Below are 16,825 nucleotides of genomic sequence, written 5' to 3' on the forward strand. Positions count from 1 at the left end.
CTTCCAATTCTTCGTCTGTTTATCGTCTGAATGGACGACCAACAAGAGATCGAACCAGCACGTTTGTTCGGCGAAGAACGTTGAGAGACATGAAACTAAAGAAAAATAAAGAGAGATAATTTAAAGGCCAACTCCGGCGATTTTTTGGCCATGTCAGAGTAATGGTGCTTTTATGTTCCTGAGACGCTCCTGTTACGGGCCCGATAGCAGAAATACTCAGCAAATTGGAGAATAATTTTAAATAAGCAAAAAAGCGCAACACCGAAACCGAAACCCAACCGAGTGTACTGTCTACGTATGACGTAGACGTTGTTACGAACGAACAGTCGTGCAAGGCATGCCGGTCACGCCGGCGCGGAGTATGAGAACTGTGACAGCCGGGACGACCAGCGAAGCGCCGGCCAAACCAACACTGTCTGTCGCCTTGTGTACAGCAGACGCTCGCTGTAGCGGCTGAAGCGCCAAAGTTAGCGGCGCGCCCTCGGCTGCGTCACTTCCGCCGCCTTCCCAATACTGACGTCACAGACGCAATGTTGCCAATAATTGTGGGAAGCCAGGAGGGCATTTGCAGAAAATCTTTAAAATTCACTTGCAAACAATCTGCGCATGTCTCAAGCCTGTAATTTGGCACAAATGACGGAAACGTGCAAAGGAACGTACCCAGCGAATTTCATTGAGATCCATCAACCTCGAAAAATCGCCGGAGTTGGCCTTTAAGTAATGACGTCACCGTGAACATCAAACAATGCTCCGCTTGCAACTGATTCTGACATGTGAATGAAACCAGCTAACATTTCTGCGGTAGAAGTAGTTGAACCATAGACGAAGTCAGGAGGGCGGGGTGGTGTTCAAACCTCCATACCTCAAAAGTTTTCAGTTCGCATGCGCATATACTTATACCCCACATACAAAAACACACGCACGTACAGATAGAGCACACTGTAATGGCAGCCCTGGGGCCGAGTTCTCACTATTTCGTAAACGCTCTTTCCCATGGGCCTACCATCTTCTATAACGATATATGTCCCGCATCAGGATTGGTTGAAATATTCTCCTACGAACATTTTTACCGCAGGACGTTTTTGCCAATATAGGCCCTGCTCCTTTCATGCAAAGATCGAAAGCAGACGAACTGTACCTTCTAACACTGCGCGCAACTGTTCATGCAGGTGATGGCGCCCATGCTGACGGCGGCTATGTTTTACGCCATGTGCAACGCATTCTCCCGCTGCTGCCCTCCGGACAGCGTGACCATGCCCTGCCGGTGTTCGGGGCCAAACACATTCACTGTGCTCACGTGCGACGGACTAATATCTACGAGACAGGTCGAAAGGGTGCGTGCAATCTATCTATCTATCTATCTATCTATCTATCTATCTATCTATCTATCTATCTATCTATCTATCTATCTATCTATCTATCTATCTATCTATCTATCTATCTATCTATCTATCTATCTATCTATCTATCTATCTATCTATCTATCTATCTATCTATCTATCTATCTATCTATCTATCTATCTATCTATCTATCTAATTGAAATGAGAAGCGATATACATATCCACTCACTGGTTTATAAGTATGATCTGACACCAAGCTCCTGCGAACTATGTGCGAAGCTGTATGCATATGCTTATGCTACTTATGCATACTTGAAAGAAAAAGGTTGCGCGAAAAAATGCACGTTCACAAGGAAAAGTACGTACCCCCGTACACTTCCTTGCTCGTACCCTTCCTTGAGAACGTGTCTTTTTTTGCACCACCTTTTTCTTTCAAGCATCCATAACACACTAGGCCAAGAACGAGTTCTACTGGAGCGTATGCAAACATTTTCACCAAATTTGATACCTTGTGGCGCATGCATATGTGCACATCCATGGACAGAGCCTGGCATGTTTGTAACGCTTACCGCTACAATGCAAGACGAGGACGGTGAAGGTGGCACGAGCGGTAACTTCGAACTGGGATGCCACATAGAGTTGGGGAATATCATGGCAAGCAGTAGAATGCAGCAAAATAGAATGTAAGTGGGCAAGATGGTTCGAATTCGTAATAGTGCTTAGGCAGCGTTGTACATATCGAAAACAAAGTATCCAAGTTAATGCGCGTGCGCAGTCCTGTCCAGTTACTCGACTGTTTCGTCTTCGATTTGCAGCGTTGCCCAAGTATTACCATAGCTACAACTGGTGCACAACGCGTGATAGGGGTTTGAGGAGAAAGAAAAAGATGGACAAGGCTTCAATCACCTCTGAACTGTCCATTCTTAAGCCTCTTTTTAATATGTGGTGTTACGTCCCAAAACCATTCTTACGCCCTTACAGCACGTTCAGTCATTATGTTTAACCAAATGGTCTCCGTCGCAGCATTTCTGTAGTCGGACACACCTTTAGAAGTCCTCGGCATTTCCTCCTCAAATGCGGATGCACACAAGCATGCACCAGTGGGCGCACACAACAGACTGACGTCATGAGCTGGACGGCCGGTGACCCCGACTTCGGAGAACATTGCAGACTGCACGAGCGGGACTACATAGTCGCGGAGGCAATCGGCAGTCGCGCGTCGGTCGTCTGGGCGGGGCCTTTCCGGACTTCTTAAGTTGTATCCGACTATAGTCAATATCTTCTAAATGGCAACTAGTAAATACCAGCAGAGTTCTAATCATACTGTTCTGCTGTCAATCACTGCTTTAAGGGAATTTGTCGCGGGGATAGTTGGCTCATAATGCTAAACTTCAGAGCGCTAATTCGGTACGGGACATACAGAACACACACACACACACACACACACACACACACACACACACACACACACACACACACACACACACACACACACACACACACACACACACACACACACACACACACACACACACACAGGATAAGCGCTAAATCGCAACTATCTTCATTGTGAAAAAACTTTCCTACACATACACACTGTACAGCCGGCATGCGCAAGCGCACTGCCCATCATAATTACACACACACACACGAAAAAATATATCGCCGCAATGCAGATTAAAACATCAAACCAAAAACTTTCTTTAACGGATTCATTGCCTGATTGGGTTCACTGTCCCCCACACTCGCGTGACGTCACCAGGTGGCGTCCCGACTGGTGAGCCATTCACTGGACTACGGCAAGTTCAGCATGTCCAACGCCAAGGTGATGAAGCTGGAGCGGGGCATGTTCGGCGACCTGCGCTTCGAGTACATCCAGGTGAAGAAGTCCACCGTGGTCGAGGTTGAGGACGGCGCCCTGGAGCCGTCGCGCGACACCCTGCGTCGCCTGGAGGTGGTCCACTGCGAACTCAAGTCGTTCCCGTTCCAGAACGTGTCCACCTTCCCGAAGCTGGAGAGTCTCTCGCTCCAGTACAACAACCTCAAGGCGGTACCGGACTACGCCTTCAGGTACGTCTTGACTCGGCCGTGTGTACGACATCCTAAACGGATCGGGACTCTCAAACTGCCCGAATATATGGAACTTCGCCGCAACCTGCTCACTCGTCAAGAACCAAGATAGCAATCACACACAACGTAGGTCCCAGTATAGCACCGTATGTACAGGTATTATATGTGTAACAGTTGAGGATGATGCTGTCTTACGGCATTAAGTGACCTCAGCCTTTCCTTAATTAACGTACCGTGTCCGACCAGAAGCATTACGCTTAGCTAATCTGAGTATAGAGTTAAAACCATCCATAGATACAAACTAGGTGAGTGAGGACTGAGAAAGCTTGAGTGACGTTAATTGTCAGTTTTTATTGAAACGTAGGTATGTGAAAACATGGGCGTAGTCATTTGGGGTGTTCAAACGCCCCTCCACCAGAAAATTTTCATTTGGTATGTGTACATAAATACGCTTACATACAAATACACGTACGTGCATGCATATAGAGAACTTGGACCATGGTCGGATACAGGAGGTCGAGGGTGTCCGGATATCATGAATCCCCTTCCTTAATTTATAAATATTATACCCCCAAGAAGAGGAACATAACATCCTGTCTACGCCCTTGCACGGCAATGCCATTCGTAGACGAGACGAGGATTATCGTTTGGAGACCATTCTGGCGTAACGTTCGCTCGTAAATTAGGATTATCCTGCTTGCCTGCCTGCCTGCTTACCTACACACACACACACAAACACACACACACACACACACACACACACACACACACACACGCACGCCACGTATACATACATACATACATACATACATACATACATACATACATACATACATACATACATACATACATACATACATACATACATACATACATACATACATACATACATACATACATACATACATACACACACACATACATACATACATACATACATACATACATACATACATACATACATACATACATACATACATACATACATACATACATACATACATACATACATGCGTGATATGGCTCCTGGCGCGTGCAGGTACAATCCTGGCCTGAAGAAGGTCGACCTGTCGTTCAACAAGATCGCGTACGTGGGCAACTACGCCTTCTACTACGTGCCCTTCCTGGAGGAGCTCAACCTGCGCAACAACAAGCTGAAGGTGCTCAACAACAACGCGTTCGCCGTGCACGTCAAGCCAAACAACGACATGGTGCTCGACCTGTCACACAACCAGATCGTGCTCATTGCCGACAACGCGTTCCACAACGAGAACTTCCGCCTGCTCAACATGTCGCACAACCGGATGCGCTCCTTCCCCGAGAAGCACTTCCGGCCTCTCCTGGTGCGCATGGCCGTGCAGCTGGAGGGCACTATCGACGTCGAAGGTGAGTGAGTGTGGCTGAGTAGTCACCGTGGTGGCTTAGCGTCTAAGGCAACGCGCTGCTTAGCACGAAGACGTGGGTCTGATCCCCGGCGGTGGCAGCTGCATTTGGACGTGGACGAAATGCTGGAAGCATGCGCCCAGCCTACTTCGAAATTCGATTTAGGTGCACGTTAAGGAGCCCCTAAACCATTCCGAATTTCAGTATGAGAGAATGGCTTCTTTGTCGCCTTCACAACCCTTCCTATGTGCGCCATCTTCTCCTCGTTAGTTATTTCTTTATAAGAGGCGTGAGCAATGTCAGTACTAAACGTTGAGAATATCCCAGTTTCGGTTCTTTTCAGCTACACGCCGTTAGCTGTGCTTGCGCAGTCGGAAACGCACTAAATGAAGCGAAATCGCGCACGGTGGTCAAGCGATAACAAGGCGGAACATAGGCGTGTGATGCACGGCAAAGCAGGCTAGGAAACAATTCACAATTGATATCCCTCGTTGACCAATCGAGACGTCCATACCATAAAGACGTCACGCGAATCACCCCACTGACGTCACGAAATGCTCCGAAAAGACGGGAAACGCCAGGGGAGAATTACGCGCTAGTTTTTTTGCCTCTTCAGAAGTTGTTTAGGGGCCATGTAAAGAACTAAAGGGGGTCGAACTTAATTCTGAGCTCTCCGTTACTGTACGTGTCTCGCACAACTTATGTTGTTTGCTCTGAAAACATATCTTTTTTTTTTTTTTAACGTGGCAGTGACCGCTTGAGATACCGTAGTTCTCGTGTTCTTCACCTCTTCTTTTTTCCCAGCTTGTCTGTGGTTTTGCTCCCACATCTTTCTTTCTTTCTCGCCCCCTTTCCATTTATCATCATCATCACCGTCATTAGCAGCAGTCTCACTACGCCCACTGCAGGGCAAAGGCCTCTCCCATGTTCCGCCAATCAACCCGGTCCTGTGCTTGCTGCGGCCGCAAACTTCTTAATCTCTTTGTCTCCCCTTATTGTGCGTTTGCCTTCTCTTGGAATCCGGTCTGTTACTCTTAATGGCCAGCGGTTTTCTTGCCTACGTGCTACGTGCCCTGCCCATTTCTTCTTCTTGATTTCGACAAAGATGTCCTTAACGCCCCTTTGTTCCTTGACCCACTATGCTTTCTTCTTGTCCATATGGTTACACCGATCATTCCCTTTATGTTGGGTAGCAAAACTAAAGGTCCCGGGTTTCGGCACCAAAACGATGTGGGAAATCTCCTCTGCAGCCTTTATTGGCACACTGCGCGATACCGTCCCAACATGGTGTACGAAAGAACGGTCCAAACTTCTTCAGCCTCTGTTCCACTACTCCTCTTCTTCGTCTTTCAGTCCGTGCCGCGCGCAGTTTTCTACAAGACGTTTCAATTATGGCTAACCTCCCTGCGTTTCCCTTATCCAAATATCTTTTAGAACTCGTATGTCAATCAATCAATCAATCAATCAATCAATCAATCAATCAATCAATCAATCAATCAATCAATCAATCAATCAATCAATCAATCAATCAATCAATCAATCAATCAATCAATCAATCAATCAGGTAATGGTTGTGCCACGAGGCTTCGCGAGTTGTCGGACGCCATTAATCTGTGTGCGTTCTTGTGCTCAGTGAGGCGTTCATATCGCATTGCTCCCGCAAAGGCTTTCCGCTGTTTCCGGGACCGGCTGCCGAGAGCCGGCGATGCGTGTATAATGTATTTGCTTGTTTCCGTGCTTGGATCGAGCACAGAGTCTTGTTGCGCGTCTGAGTTTCCTCGTCTTTTTGCCTCCCTTCGACAACCCGCTGCAGCGCGAACCAAGTGGCCCCGCTGGTCATTGTTTTACCATGCTGTCACTATAGAGTACGCATCGCGAAGGTGACGAAGTGCACAAGGAAGTGGCTGTGGAAAGAGGCAAATAAATGGCACGCTTCCCCCTTCTTTCTGTGCTAGGGTCTTGTGTACCAGCGACGAAAGTAAAACTAAGGGCTCGTTCTCTTGTTATCCACGGTTGTCGCATGACAGCCGTTTCTGTTATGGGATTCTATTTTAGCTCTGGACATGTGATGAGGTCGTCGAGGCTGCCATGTACAGCCAGCGCTATACTAGAAGTTGAGTATTCATCGGTTTATCGTACAGAGTTTCTTGCAACTGAAATTGCCGCAGATTCCACGTACAGTGAGAATCGATGTTATGCGAAGCGGGCGGCGGGGAGTTGGGTACGGGCCACATTCTTTCGCGTTTAGCCAAACGTTACAGAGGCGTAAACACGTGAGGACACACGAAGGCGACAGCGTAACGCTGTCAGTAACATGCACGAAAACTGTTGAGTGGCTGCCCCCCTCCCCTCCTACAGTGCCCCCCTCTGGTGCCGCCCCTGCTATGGTCTTCTCGTCCCGGCGGTTTGAAGCAGTCAGGCGCTGCGTTCTTCGCGAGATATATCCCTTGACAGGTGTTTGTAAACTAAAGCTGGCTGTGGGAAACGGAGGCGCGTGATTTGTGTATGCGCGCTTTTGTGACACCCATAGATATATACGCGACTATTTTTCCTTCTTATGCCATGTGCTAAGGTATCCGAAGTCCGGCATCATTACTGGAACGCAGTCGCCGCTCGAGGAATTGTGTTTTGGGGCGGATCTAAGCAGAAAGAATCGGCGAGTTTAGACCAATAAAGTATTTCCCGAAACTAATATCGTCAAATTCGGGATAAGAGGCTCACTGTCAGAAGAGAAAATAAAGTTCACAGGTCAATTCTTTTTATAGTTCGCGCAGAAACTGTGCGCCGATACGTGAGGATGACGTGTCAGCTAACACTTGTTCGTGTAGCGGCACTGAAAACGAGGGAACGCTGCTCGAACAAGTCTTATAGCTATGAATCAACTAGCTCTGTGGAATACCGTTTTGACACCACACATTTCAATGGGTTTTTTTATTAGGAGTTTTTTGCTCGCTAAACATTCTTGCAACTTGCCAAGTTCGGTCATTGGTTCTCTGATGGTACAACATTCGGCTGCTCAATGCCAGTCACATTCGCCAAGTCTAAATCGAGCACCCTGAACCCCTTCGGCTGGTTCTTTCAGAGCGCCGCGCTCCAACTTAACTTAAGATACTTACTTACGACCTCTGAGCGCGACCGCAATCCGATCAAGTGGCTGCTGTAGCATTCGGAACCTGCGTTGACAGCAACGGAAGTCAGGCTGAGGTTTTTTTTTCCCTTCTACCGGCCTCCGATTGCTCTGGCGAGTGACTTAACATTCGTGGTTCGGACGCGCTTTCTATGGGTCAAATTAAAAGCTGTCTCGGCATTGTATAGTAATCCAAAGTGAGAGAGCGATAGCGACTAGCCGAGTGTGTTATTAGAATGAAATGAAGTCCATCTTTACCCATAAAAAGGTTAGCCATACCCCTGCAAGCAGGCGTGCCAGGGGAGGCAGAAATTTAGGGGGCCAGATACGACTTAAGAGCTACGCGAGGATAACGTGGCTGCAGCAAGCACAGGGCTGTGTTTTAACGCGATAGCGTTAAAGAGCTCGTTTCGCAGAAATTCCGGTGTCGCGTCGGCGTCGTTATTTGTGAGCGAAAAATCAGCTTTGTCTGTGAGCGAAAAATCGAGAAAGACGCAAATAAAATATGTAATAAAAAACTTCGCTTATAAGTGTTGAGGCTTGGGCTAGTTGGTTCGTAATCATACTGGCACGTTTTTTTCGGCGCGCGAACAGAGGAAAGAAGGACAGAGTAGACAGAAAGAGCTCTCTTCAAATGGTACCAAAAGGTACGCAGAGGGACAGAAGGTTTTCTTGCAATTCACTGTTCACAATGCGGGTGCGCTCCAGCATTTGATCACACACAGATTTTAGCTAGGCATCGTCAGGATAGCACACGCATCATCATTGAAGCTGCAGCTATCGCTAAAGGCAATTGCATCAGCAAACCTTCAATCGCCCTCACTGACAAAGAAATAGATTACCTAAGTTCATCCGGCCAGATAACCTAGACATACTCCGGTTGCTTTTCCTGATGCCTTTTCGCGGTTTTTGTGGTTTTTGCTTATTAATTCTTTGTGTCTTTCGGTTCCCTCTCCATGTCTGCCCTCATGCGCAATACAAATGAGCGGTGATCACGTGTGCCATCTTGTTCTCGTTTTTCCACGTTTGTGTTAGTAAATTTCAGTTGGATGTCAGCGCTAGTCCTCGTCGGTCTTTCGTCCTTGTGTGTTTCACGCGCTGTTCGCGTCACTATGGAATACCAACTAGCCCGGTCACACACCTTGCTTCAGAAGCGTAGAATCGCGCCAGGCGTCAAAACATGTGAATTGCGCAACAAGTGGCTGTTTGAAAGGCCCACCAATTACAAAAGCGCTATGACATATTTGATCATCATCAGCTGCAAAAGCACCAACAAGGTGAATAGCTGCCTAAGTTCGCGTGTTGCCTTACGGACGCGTAGTGGGCCCTTCGACGATTCGAAGAATTATGGTGTAGTGGGCACTTAACAGCTGTACTTGCAGTAGGCATTCTAGGATAGTTTGAAACGGCCAATATTGCTCGCACAGATGCTGATTTCCTTGCGACATGGTTGGGGCATCCACCGAGAACCGAAGCCAGGCTATCAAATGAAAAGGCGACGCGCACGAGGCCATATTACAATATCGCGTTCTACTCTTGAAGGCCAAGCTCAAGCGTACGCCAAGTTTTTTTTTTTTTCCTGCAGTGGGCGTAGTCAGGCTGATAAGGATGATACGCCTAAACAAAGGCCGTCAAAATTAAGGGAGTAATGCCGAATTGGTATGGAGAACTTCATACCGACGACACCATATTTTTCTCTCTCCATTTTGCTTTTGTTTTTCCGGGATCACCAATCCCGTTATCGCGGCAAGAGCCGCTTCTTTGTTCTTATGGATTGGTAGTTTACTAATGCGGCATATAAGGAATATCTTTATTTATTGTCCATCTAAATCGTGCTCGCGGTCCGAACGATCACTTCCACCTCTTAAAATAAATTTAAAAAAAAAAGGTGGGAGGGTATGGGAAGGAGGGAGGATCAGCGAGGAAGGGAGGGTCTTGTGTTCAGCGTTGCATGACAATACCGGGCCGGGCGACGCATGCATTCACCACGAGCTTATCGCTATACACAACGACCTTCGTTCAATGCCACTTGTTCGAGCGGGCGCACGTTGTACTGTATACGCTGCTGTTCGAGTCGGTGTGTATCCGTGACGTGGCCGTGGCGTGTACGTATGTATACTCGTGATCTAAGCCGGGAGCGCGAAGCTGATTCACACTATTGTGAGAGCGTGCACCCGCTTTCTTTTCCTATCACGCACGCCGCAGAGGGTACACGTACCCGTGGCAAGGATGACTCGCGGTTTTGTATTCCAGTCACGGCGTTGATTCATTAGCTGCTCATTGGCTGCTTGATATGGAGCATTGTTGTTCGTGCCGGTTGAGTACGTTCAGCGTGAGCCAGGGATTCACGAATAAGCGACTTCGACGAATGCGTCGGATAGCCGACGAAAATGAACCGGTGTTTATTAAGCAATCAGCGAACACGTTTCTTTTGAATGGAAATCGACCACGTCGAAATCGACCAAGTATTGATCACATACAGCGCCGGATGCGGTTTAATTTAAATGCGTGTAAAAGCGAGCGATATCTCCCTGAGCTCTTTCTTACACACGCGGTTACGTTGCGCATATCTGCACCAGATAAACATAGAAAGTCACAGGGTCGCTTATGCATTCGCCTAACACCACTCGAACGCGAAAGCAGTCTTCTTCGTGTGGTTGTTATTCTGTTTCTACTCTTTTGTATTGATATACCACTCAGAGTCGGCTGTACTGCATCCGGCGTGGCTTTCCTGACAACGCTGTGGTGCGTGTTCGCAGGTAACCGGATGAACTGCACGTGCGACGCGCTGCAGTGGCTGCTGCGCATGCAGCCGTACTACCGGCGATTCGTCAAGGGCTTTGTGTGCGCCGAGACGCACAAGACACTCGAGCACATGACCACGTGGGACCTGGACTGCGCGCAAGGAGGAGGCCACCACGACGAAGAGGAGCACAGGCCGTACCTGCGGCTGGCCTGATGACATAGCTGTCACCTGCGCATGCGCCTCATGGATAGACAGGGACACGTGATTGATCTTGTCTGTAAACCGTACAGGGAATACCGGGTCATACAGGGGAGATACGATACGGCAGAATCAACGCCGTTTGTGACATCCTGTCGAGTCATGCGTCACCACCGTTGTGACATCGTGCGGTGACATCTCGTGAATTGCTTAGCGGGACAGCAGTGATCTACCACAGTATATACGTAAATAGTCCAGTTTTGTTGCGATTTTCCTTCGACGACAGCACTGGCGCAATGAAGGAGTATTTCCAAAGCAGTGCAGTTGGACAATACTTCACTACACGTCAGTTATACTATAGCTTATTGTAGCTACCGTACGTGTCTCCCGTATACTGGTAATCCGTAAACAGAAATTAAGGGCTGAGCGATGCTATTATCTCTGCTGCCATGATCGAGACATCATTCTACTGAGACTAATGGTTCAGCCAAGTCAGAAGCGGAGCCTGAGGTCTCATTGCTGAGCCCGTTGGTCATGGTCCTATTCTGCTATATCCACGCAGGTGTCTAGAAAAGTTTGGTAGATATGAGACAATGCGGTTTTTAACTTAGCTTGACCGAACACCACACAAGTATCCAGGCAACGTGCGCAGTGGGTACGACAGCGAGTAGAACACTGTAGTCTTCACATGCTCAATAGGCGACATTTCATATTTCCTACGAGAGTTCCTTGAAGTTGAATAGGTGCAGCTTACGTTCAGGAAAGCGCACAACGCTCTCTCACTATGGCGCAACGCGTGCACGACGGGACATTACGGTACAGAAATAAGAAATACCTTACTGCGCCAACACTGCAAAGAAGTTTACTGGGCACTCGTTTTTTTTCCTCCATAAGTACGCATTTCACTCTCTCCACTCGCAGAAAGGATAACCGCACGGCAACGTCCACGGTACATGCTATACTCGGGGACAACCTTTCTTGGCAGTGCTTTGGAAGCTACAGAACCGAAAGGCGTGCCTGCCAGCGCGCCAAGAAACATTAGCTAATTTCATTGACAAATTTTCCATTTGCATTGTTCGAATAAATACTGCTTGATTTGTTATGATACTAAAACAGTTACGGGAAGTCGCAGGTAAAATAAAATGACTCTAACTTTACGATACTTTCTTCTGTTTTTCTCATTTCTTAGACAGCACCACCTTTTCTGCACGCCTGTTCTTTGTAGTAAATATGGCGTCCCTGACGTCAGTTGGTCCGTGTGATGCAGCAAACTCGTCGTTTAGTTCTGAAACAAAAAATAAAAAAAATAAATAATCGAAATGTGACACTGAAAGGCACACTGGACAAATGAAATGTCTCTCTCCAATTCAGATTTTTCACGTATATGTTTTTTAAACGCGTTAACGCTGCGAGCAAGCAAAACCGAAACTCCAACTGAGAACAGCCGCAAGCTCCCGCACTACTTGCGGAGTAATACAAATGTGTGGAAGACCAGCCTCCATGCCATGCGCTCCACTGCCAAGATGAGCTGACCCCGAGTACAGAAGTCCTCCTGGCATACTTATGGTGTTCCGCGGCCTGCATGCATCACCTTCGCTATCACAACTACCCCAATCATAATGTCACAACATGCAATATATATGACGTCACGCTCTATTTCTCCACTTTTTGCCTATTTTTCAGGACGAGCGCCCCACCCAGTCAATCTTGCTGGCCCCTTCCTTTAGAGCATAAGATGAACCTAACCGATGCTTCCAAGGTTCCTATAGCCGCCCCAAACTGCCTTTTCATCGCGTGTATCCGTTCTATCGCTCTAGAAAACATGCCCATCATATTCATAAGTTGTGCGTGTTAACTGCCCCTATTCAGCAGCTGTTTTCCAACCTGAGCCATGATATCATCTATCTGTTTTTTTTTTCTTTCTAATTAAAACCTTCATCTTACTGTCTGCTAAAAGGAAGATTGCATCGCATACAACTCGGATAACCATATTAAAGCGCACGTGCCAGGCGCTCTAATTAGCCAACAAATGAACCGACCCGAAAAAGAGGTATGTTCGTTTCGTTTTAATAGTTACGAGCTTTGTCGATTGCTGCAAGCAGAACTTTTTATGGAGAACATCCCTGCGGGGAACAGCACACGCAGCGGAATGGCGAAATCGGATCCGATTAGAAAACCGAGCCACGTTTTCTCTGCAGAAATCGTAGGTCTCGCACAGCTTTCGATATATCTGGCCCTTAATTGCTCTCAATACGACATTCACTGGGATTCTAGAAATTAGTTTCTCGATAGCGTGATAGTGTTGTGGCGTCAATCTTTTTTTTTTGTTTCTTTTTAGCAGGGGAATAGGAGTCGGGAATAAGTCACGCGGGTCATTATGCATTCGTCCGAGACAACTCGAAAGCGAAAGCCAACTTCCACGTTTTCTTCTCACTTTTCTTGTGCCCTGAAGCTTTCAGTGCCTCACGAGGTGTTACATTGTTACTGAGATTGGCCACCTTTCACCAAGCCACGATGTCATGTGATGGTGTCCTAATATGACGTAATGTAATGTAACGTCATCCTTGATCACGTGACGTTTTGCATCGTTCGTGTTGACGCTGACGGTCACTTTTCGCAGCGATGAGGCATTTGAAGGCTTTCGCCTTAATGCGTGGACGTTTTCGCTAATCGATCTTCGTGTTTATGTTAAGCAGATACGATTTCGCCACTTCACAGATTGAACTTTGCTGGTAGAATGCGTTTTTAGCCTTTTCGCCACAGTTGACGGGTGTAGTCGTCATAAGTTTTTGTAACAAAATTACTGATGACGACTGTACTCGTCATCAACAAAAATTAGTCCCGCACGGAACCAATGAAGACTATACTCGTCATACTTGTGCTTCTTGACGCTAGATGGACACACTTGTCTACGTTGGGCCATTTGTGTCTTGGCTTTCATTTTATTGCCATTTTTCATTGCATTGCCATGCGGTGAAGCCACCTTCGAGTTATCTTTCTTTTTTTTACGCGATTACTGAAATAAAGGAACCCCAATGAAATGGAAGAACGGTACCGTTTTATTAAAAAGAAAGCTCTCCAAATCGAGGGAAAAAATTTTTTGCAGTTTTAGCACGTTTTTCTTTTCTCACGGTAGCGAAAGAGTTAATAGGATAAGAAAAGTAATACGTTCTTTAATAAGTTCTTATCTGCAACATAAAAGCACGCATAGATTTGACGATACTATGCCCCATACGGTCAAATTCGAGACGAAAAGAAAGAGTTCGACGCTTAATGTTTAATCGAATTACACGATGACTAACTACGATACATGACGCAACTCATAAGCGTAAAGCCGCTTGCTCTGCGCCTATGTCTAGCCATCAAACGCTGCCCGTGAATGTAACACACCTTGTGCAGTCGACGTCACAATTAGTTTACGACATTCGGACGTCACGTAAGAAAGCAGAATTTCCTCCCACTTTTAGACTGAAACTATTAGAAGACTTTGTCTCCGCGGTGAGCTAGAAGGGAATTTAACCCTAAGTAGAAGTAGGCAGATGGCATCTTCTGTGGCCCCGTTTCGTTGAGCTCTCTACGATGAATTTAATGTCAAAATATGAAATAGGCCAACATTAAACTTTTTTTTTTGAACCCGTGTGAAGATGGCTTAATCTTAACATGCGCTCAAGCCGACCACGCACATAGAAGAAGATTCGGTTAGCGGTTCCTTGAAGATTACATATTTTTCACTGTGTTCAGTAAAGGCTTCATCGTCGTTGAGTTTTCTGCTTCCATGTCTCAAATCTTCGTATTCCATAGCATGCATATTTATTAATTTACCGAGTAATTGATGTGTGTACTTTAATAAACCTGGACGATTGATAGCAAGGTGTATCGTTCTCCAGTCTAAACTGGCTACCTTATTCGTGAAAGCGTATATGCTACAGTACATTCGTGGATGCGTCAAGGGCATGCGATTTCTCGGCTTCATCAATCCGTGTCGAGTGTCCGCTCGTCGTGGGCGTTGTTGGATAACCAAATTTATAGGCCTTGCAGATATTGTACTTTTGTCGCTTGGCGCCACTCCACACGATATAAATATCTCATCATCTCCATTCTCGTGCTTAGATTTAGTAATAACATGTAGCTTTTTGATAATTATATGTTTTCTGCGAGAGATAGTGTTTTGCGACCGTAGAGCTTTCAAATGAAAAAGAAATATAGGATACAGCATCGCAACACTGCCAGGTATAAGGAAATTATGAATATACACTAGTTTGACATTTGAAAGTAAAGATCATTGCATTTCAGATGCGGAAACTTGTATAAAATGCTTTTTTCTGTATTGACTATTGTTGTATAAAAATTCTTCACGTACGCTGCATATTGACCTGGGAATAAAGATCGCTATTATCGCAAATAAACATCTCAAAGACCTCACTTTTGTTTCTGTGCATTATTTCACTCATGAATTCCCAATTGCACACTCTGCAGAAACTTGAAAAAAACTATCTCGGTGTTCGCGATACATGTACGCCAGTGTTCTCCTCACGGTGGGCACCGGTGGAAACGCTGCCCACCGCACCGATTGACTCCTTTGAAGTGCGCGTGCAATGCTAGCGAAGCATGCCTCCCGCCACATGGTTATGTAAAAATGAGTCTGAACAGGTGGCCTTGTAGTTTCGAAGATCGCTAACTCTAGTGCCATCGCTAGAACACAAGCGCCCTTGCATCTGTTTTCCATGTGCGCCAGAAATGCCAGAAATACGCGACCAGAAATGAAATGCGAATGGGTCTTGAAAACGGGAAGTTTGAAAACCTGGAATTCATAGACTTATTTTCTCCCTTCTCCCCCCGCCCCTAAAAATTGGAGGGGGGGGGACACTGATTCACGCTATACGAGAAAACAAAAAACAGGAATAAGCAAGAAAGCACAAGAAATAAAGCGTAGAAAATATTAGGCTTCAATTAAAGACGAGTGACGAAATTTGCTTTCTGTATGATGTATTTGGGTTCTGCAACACTTTACATTTAACACGCAAGTATGAACTGAAGTTTGGGAGGAAATGAAATCACAGTTTCACCGCAAGAGCGAAGCAATGAAATCAATAGCAACAAATTATAATATTATGCGAAATAAGTATGGCAGCTAACTCTTTTGGAACCGACATCGCGTAACGCAAGGAAACGCTGGTGTAAGAGAATACGGCCGCTCCAGGGAGAGATGCTCTTTCCGCACAGTCTCTTCGCGTTGAGAGCGCAGCACGTAGAAGGGTATACGAGCCGCCCACTGGTGCCTGCCGAGATAGCGCGGGCGCCAGCGATCGCGATAACGCCCTTAGAATCAAAGTTGACAATTGCTGCTCGAGGGACCCCCCACCGCGACCATTCGTGCTCGTTCAAGACTGGCGGGGCGCTTCTTCTTTGTTTGAGCAGCATTCGATGGCAGGCCTAACGCGCGTAGGGATCTTATCGCATGCGTCCTCCGAGCGACGTGATGGGCCGGCTTGTTCGATCTCTGCTTCAGCCGTGTTCATCGCCCCCGCTCGCGCGCTTTTACCCGTGAGTAGAACATACGATGCGCTGTTTTTTCCTTCACAATGACGAATCACCAACTAGCCCAAGTTTCTCTTCTAGTGGGGGGATGTTATCGATTTGGGCTTTATACGGAGCATGACGGCGACAGCATCGGCAAAAACCCGTCACGAGTGTCCACTTAATTGCTATCGCTATGAAATTTAGACGCATAAGCACCCTCAAGGACGAAGCACAAGAAAAGAGCGATGAGCAAACCACCCTGTGTCCACCTCAAAGTGCTTCGAGGTGGACACTGGGTGGTTTGCTCATCGCAATTGTTAAAGACTTATCATCGAGCGATTGCCCAGACGACTCAATTTTGGTCGCAGTGCACGCTAGGCTATTTGCGGAAGAAACCGAGGAGGCAATCTGGTAATTCAGCCGAGCTTCGTTTGCTGGGT

General features: G+C 46.7%; 1 protein-coding gene across 1 annotated transcript in view; it reads left to right on the forward strand.

Annotated features, from left to right (window-relative positions):
* The window catches only part of LOC119372499 (leucine-rich repeat-containing protein 4B), a 28,874-nt gene extending 13,593 nt beyond the window's left edge, over nt 1-15,281 (forward strand). Inside the window, exons 2-5 of the mRNA XM_037642973.2 lie at nt 1,170-1,334; nt 3,104-3,411; nt 4,451-4,797; nt 10,681-15,281. Of these exons, the coding sequence (XP_037498901.1) occupies nt 1,170-1,334; nt 3,104-3,411; nt 4,451-4,797; nt 10,681-10,880 (1,020 nt within the window). The 3' untranslated portion in view covers nt 10,881-15,281. The remainder of the gene's footprint in view (nt 1-1,169; nt 1,335-3,103; nt 3,412-4,450; nt 4,798-10,680) is intronic.
* The last annotated feature ends 1,544 nt before the right edge of the window (nt 15,282-16,825 follow it).

The sequence above is a fragment of the Rhipicephalus sanguineus genome, chromosome 10 (assembly GCF_013339695.2).
Source record: "Rhipicephalus sanguineus isolate Rsan-2018 chromosome 10, BIME_Rsan_1.4, whole genome shotgun sequence".
NCBI lineage: Eukaryota > Metazoa > Arthropoda > Arachnida > Ixodida > Ixodidae > Rhipicephalus > Rhipicephalus sanguineus.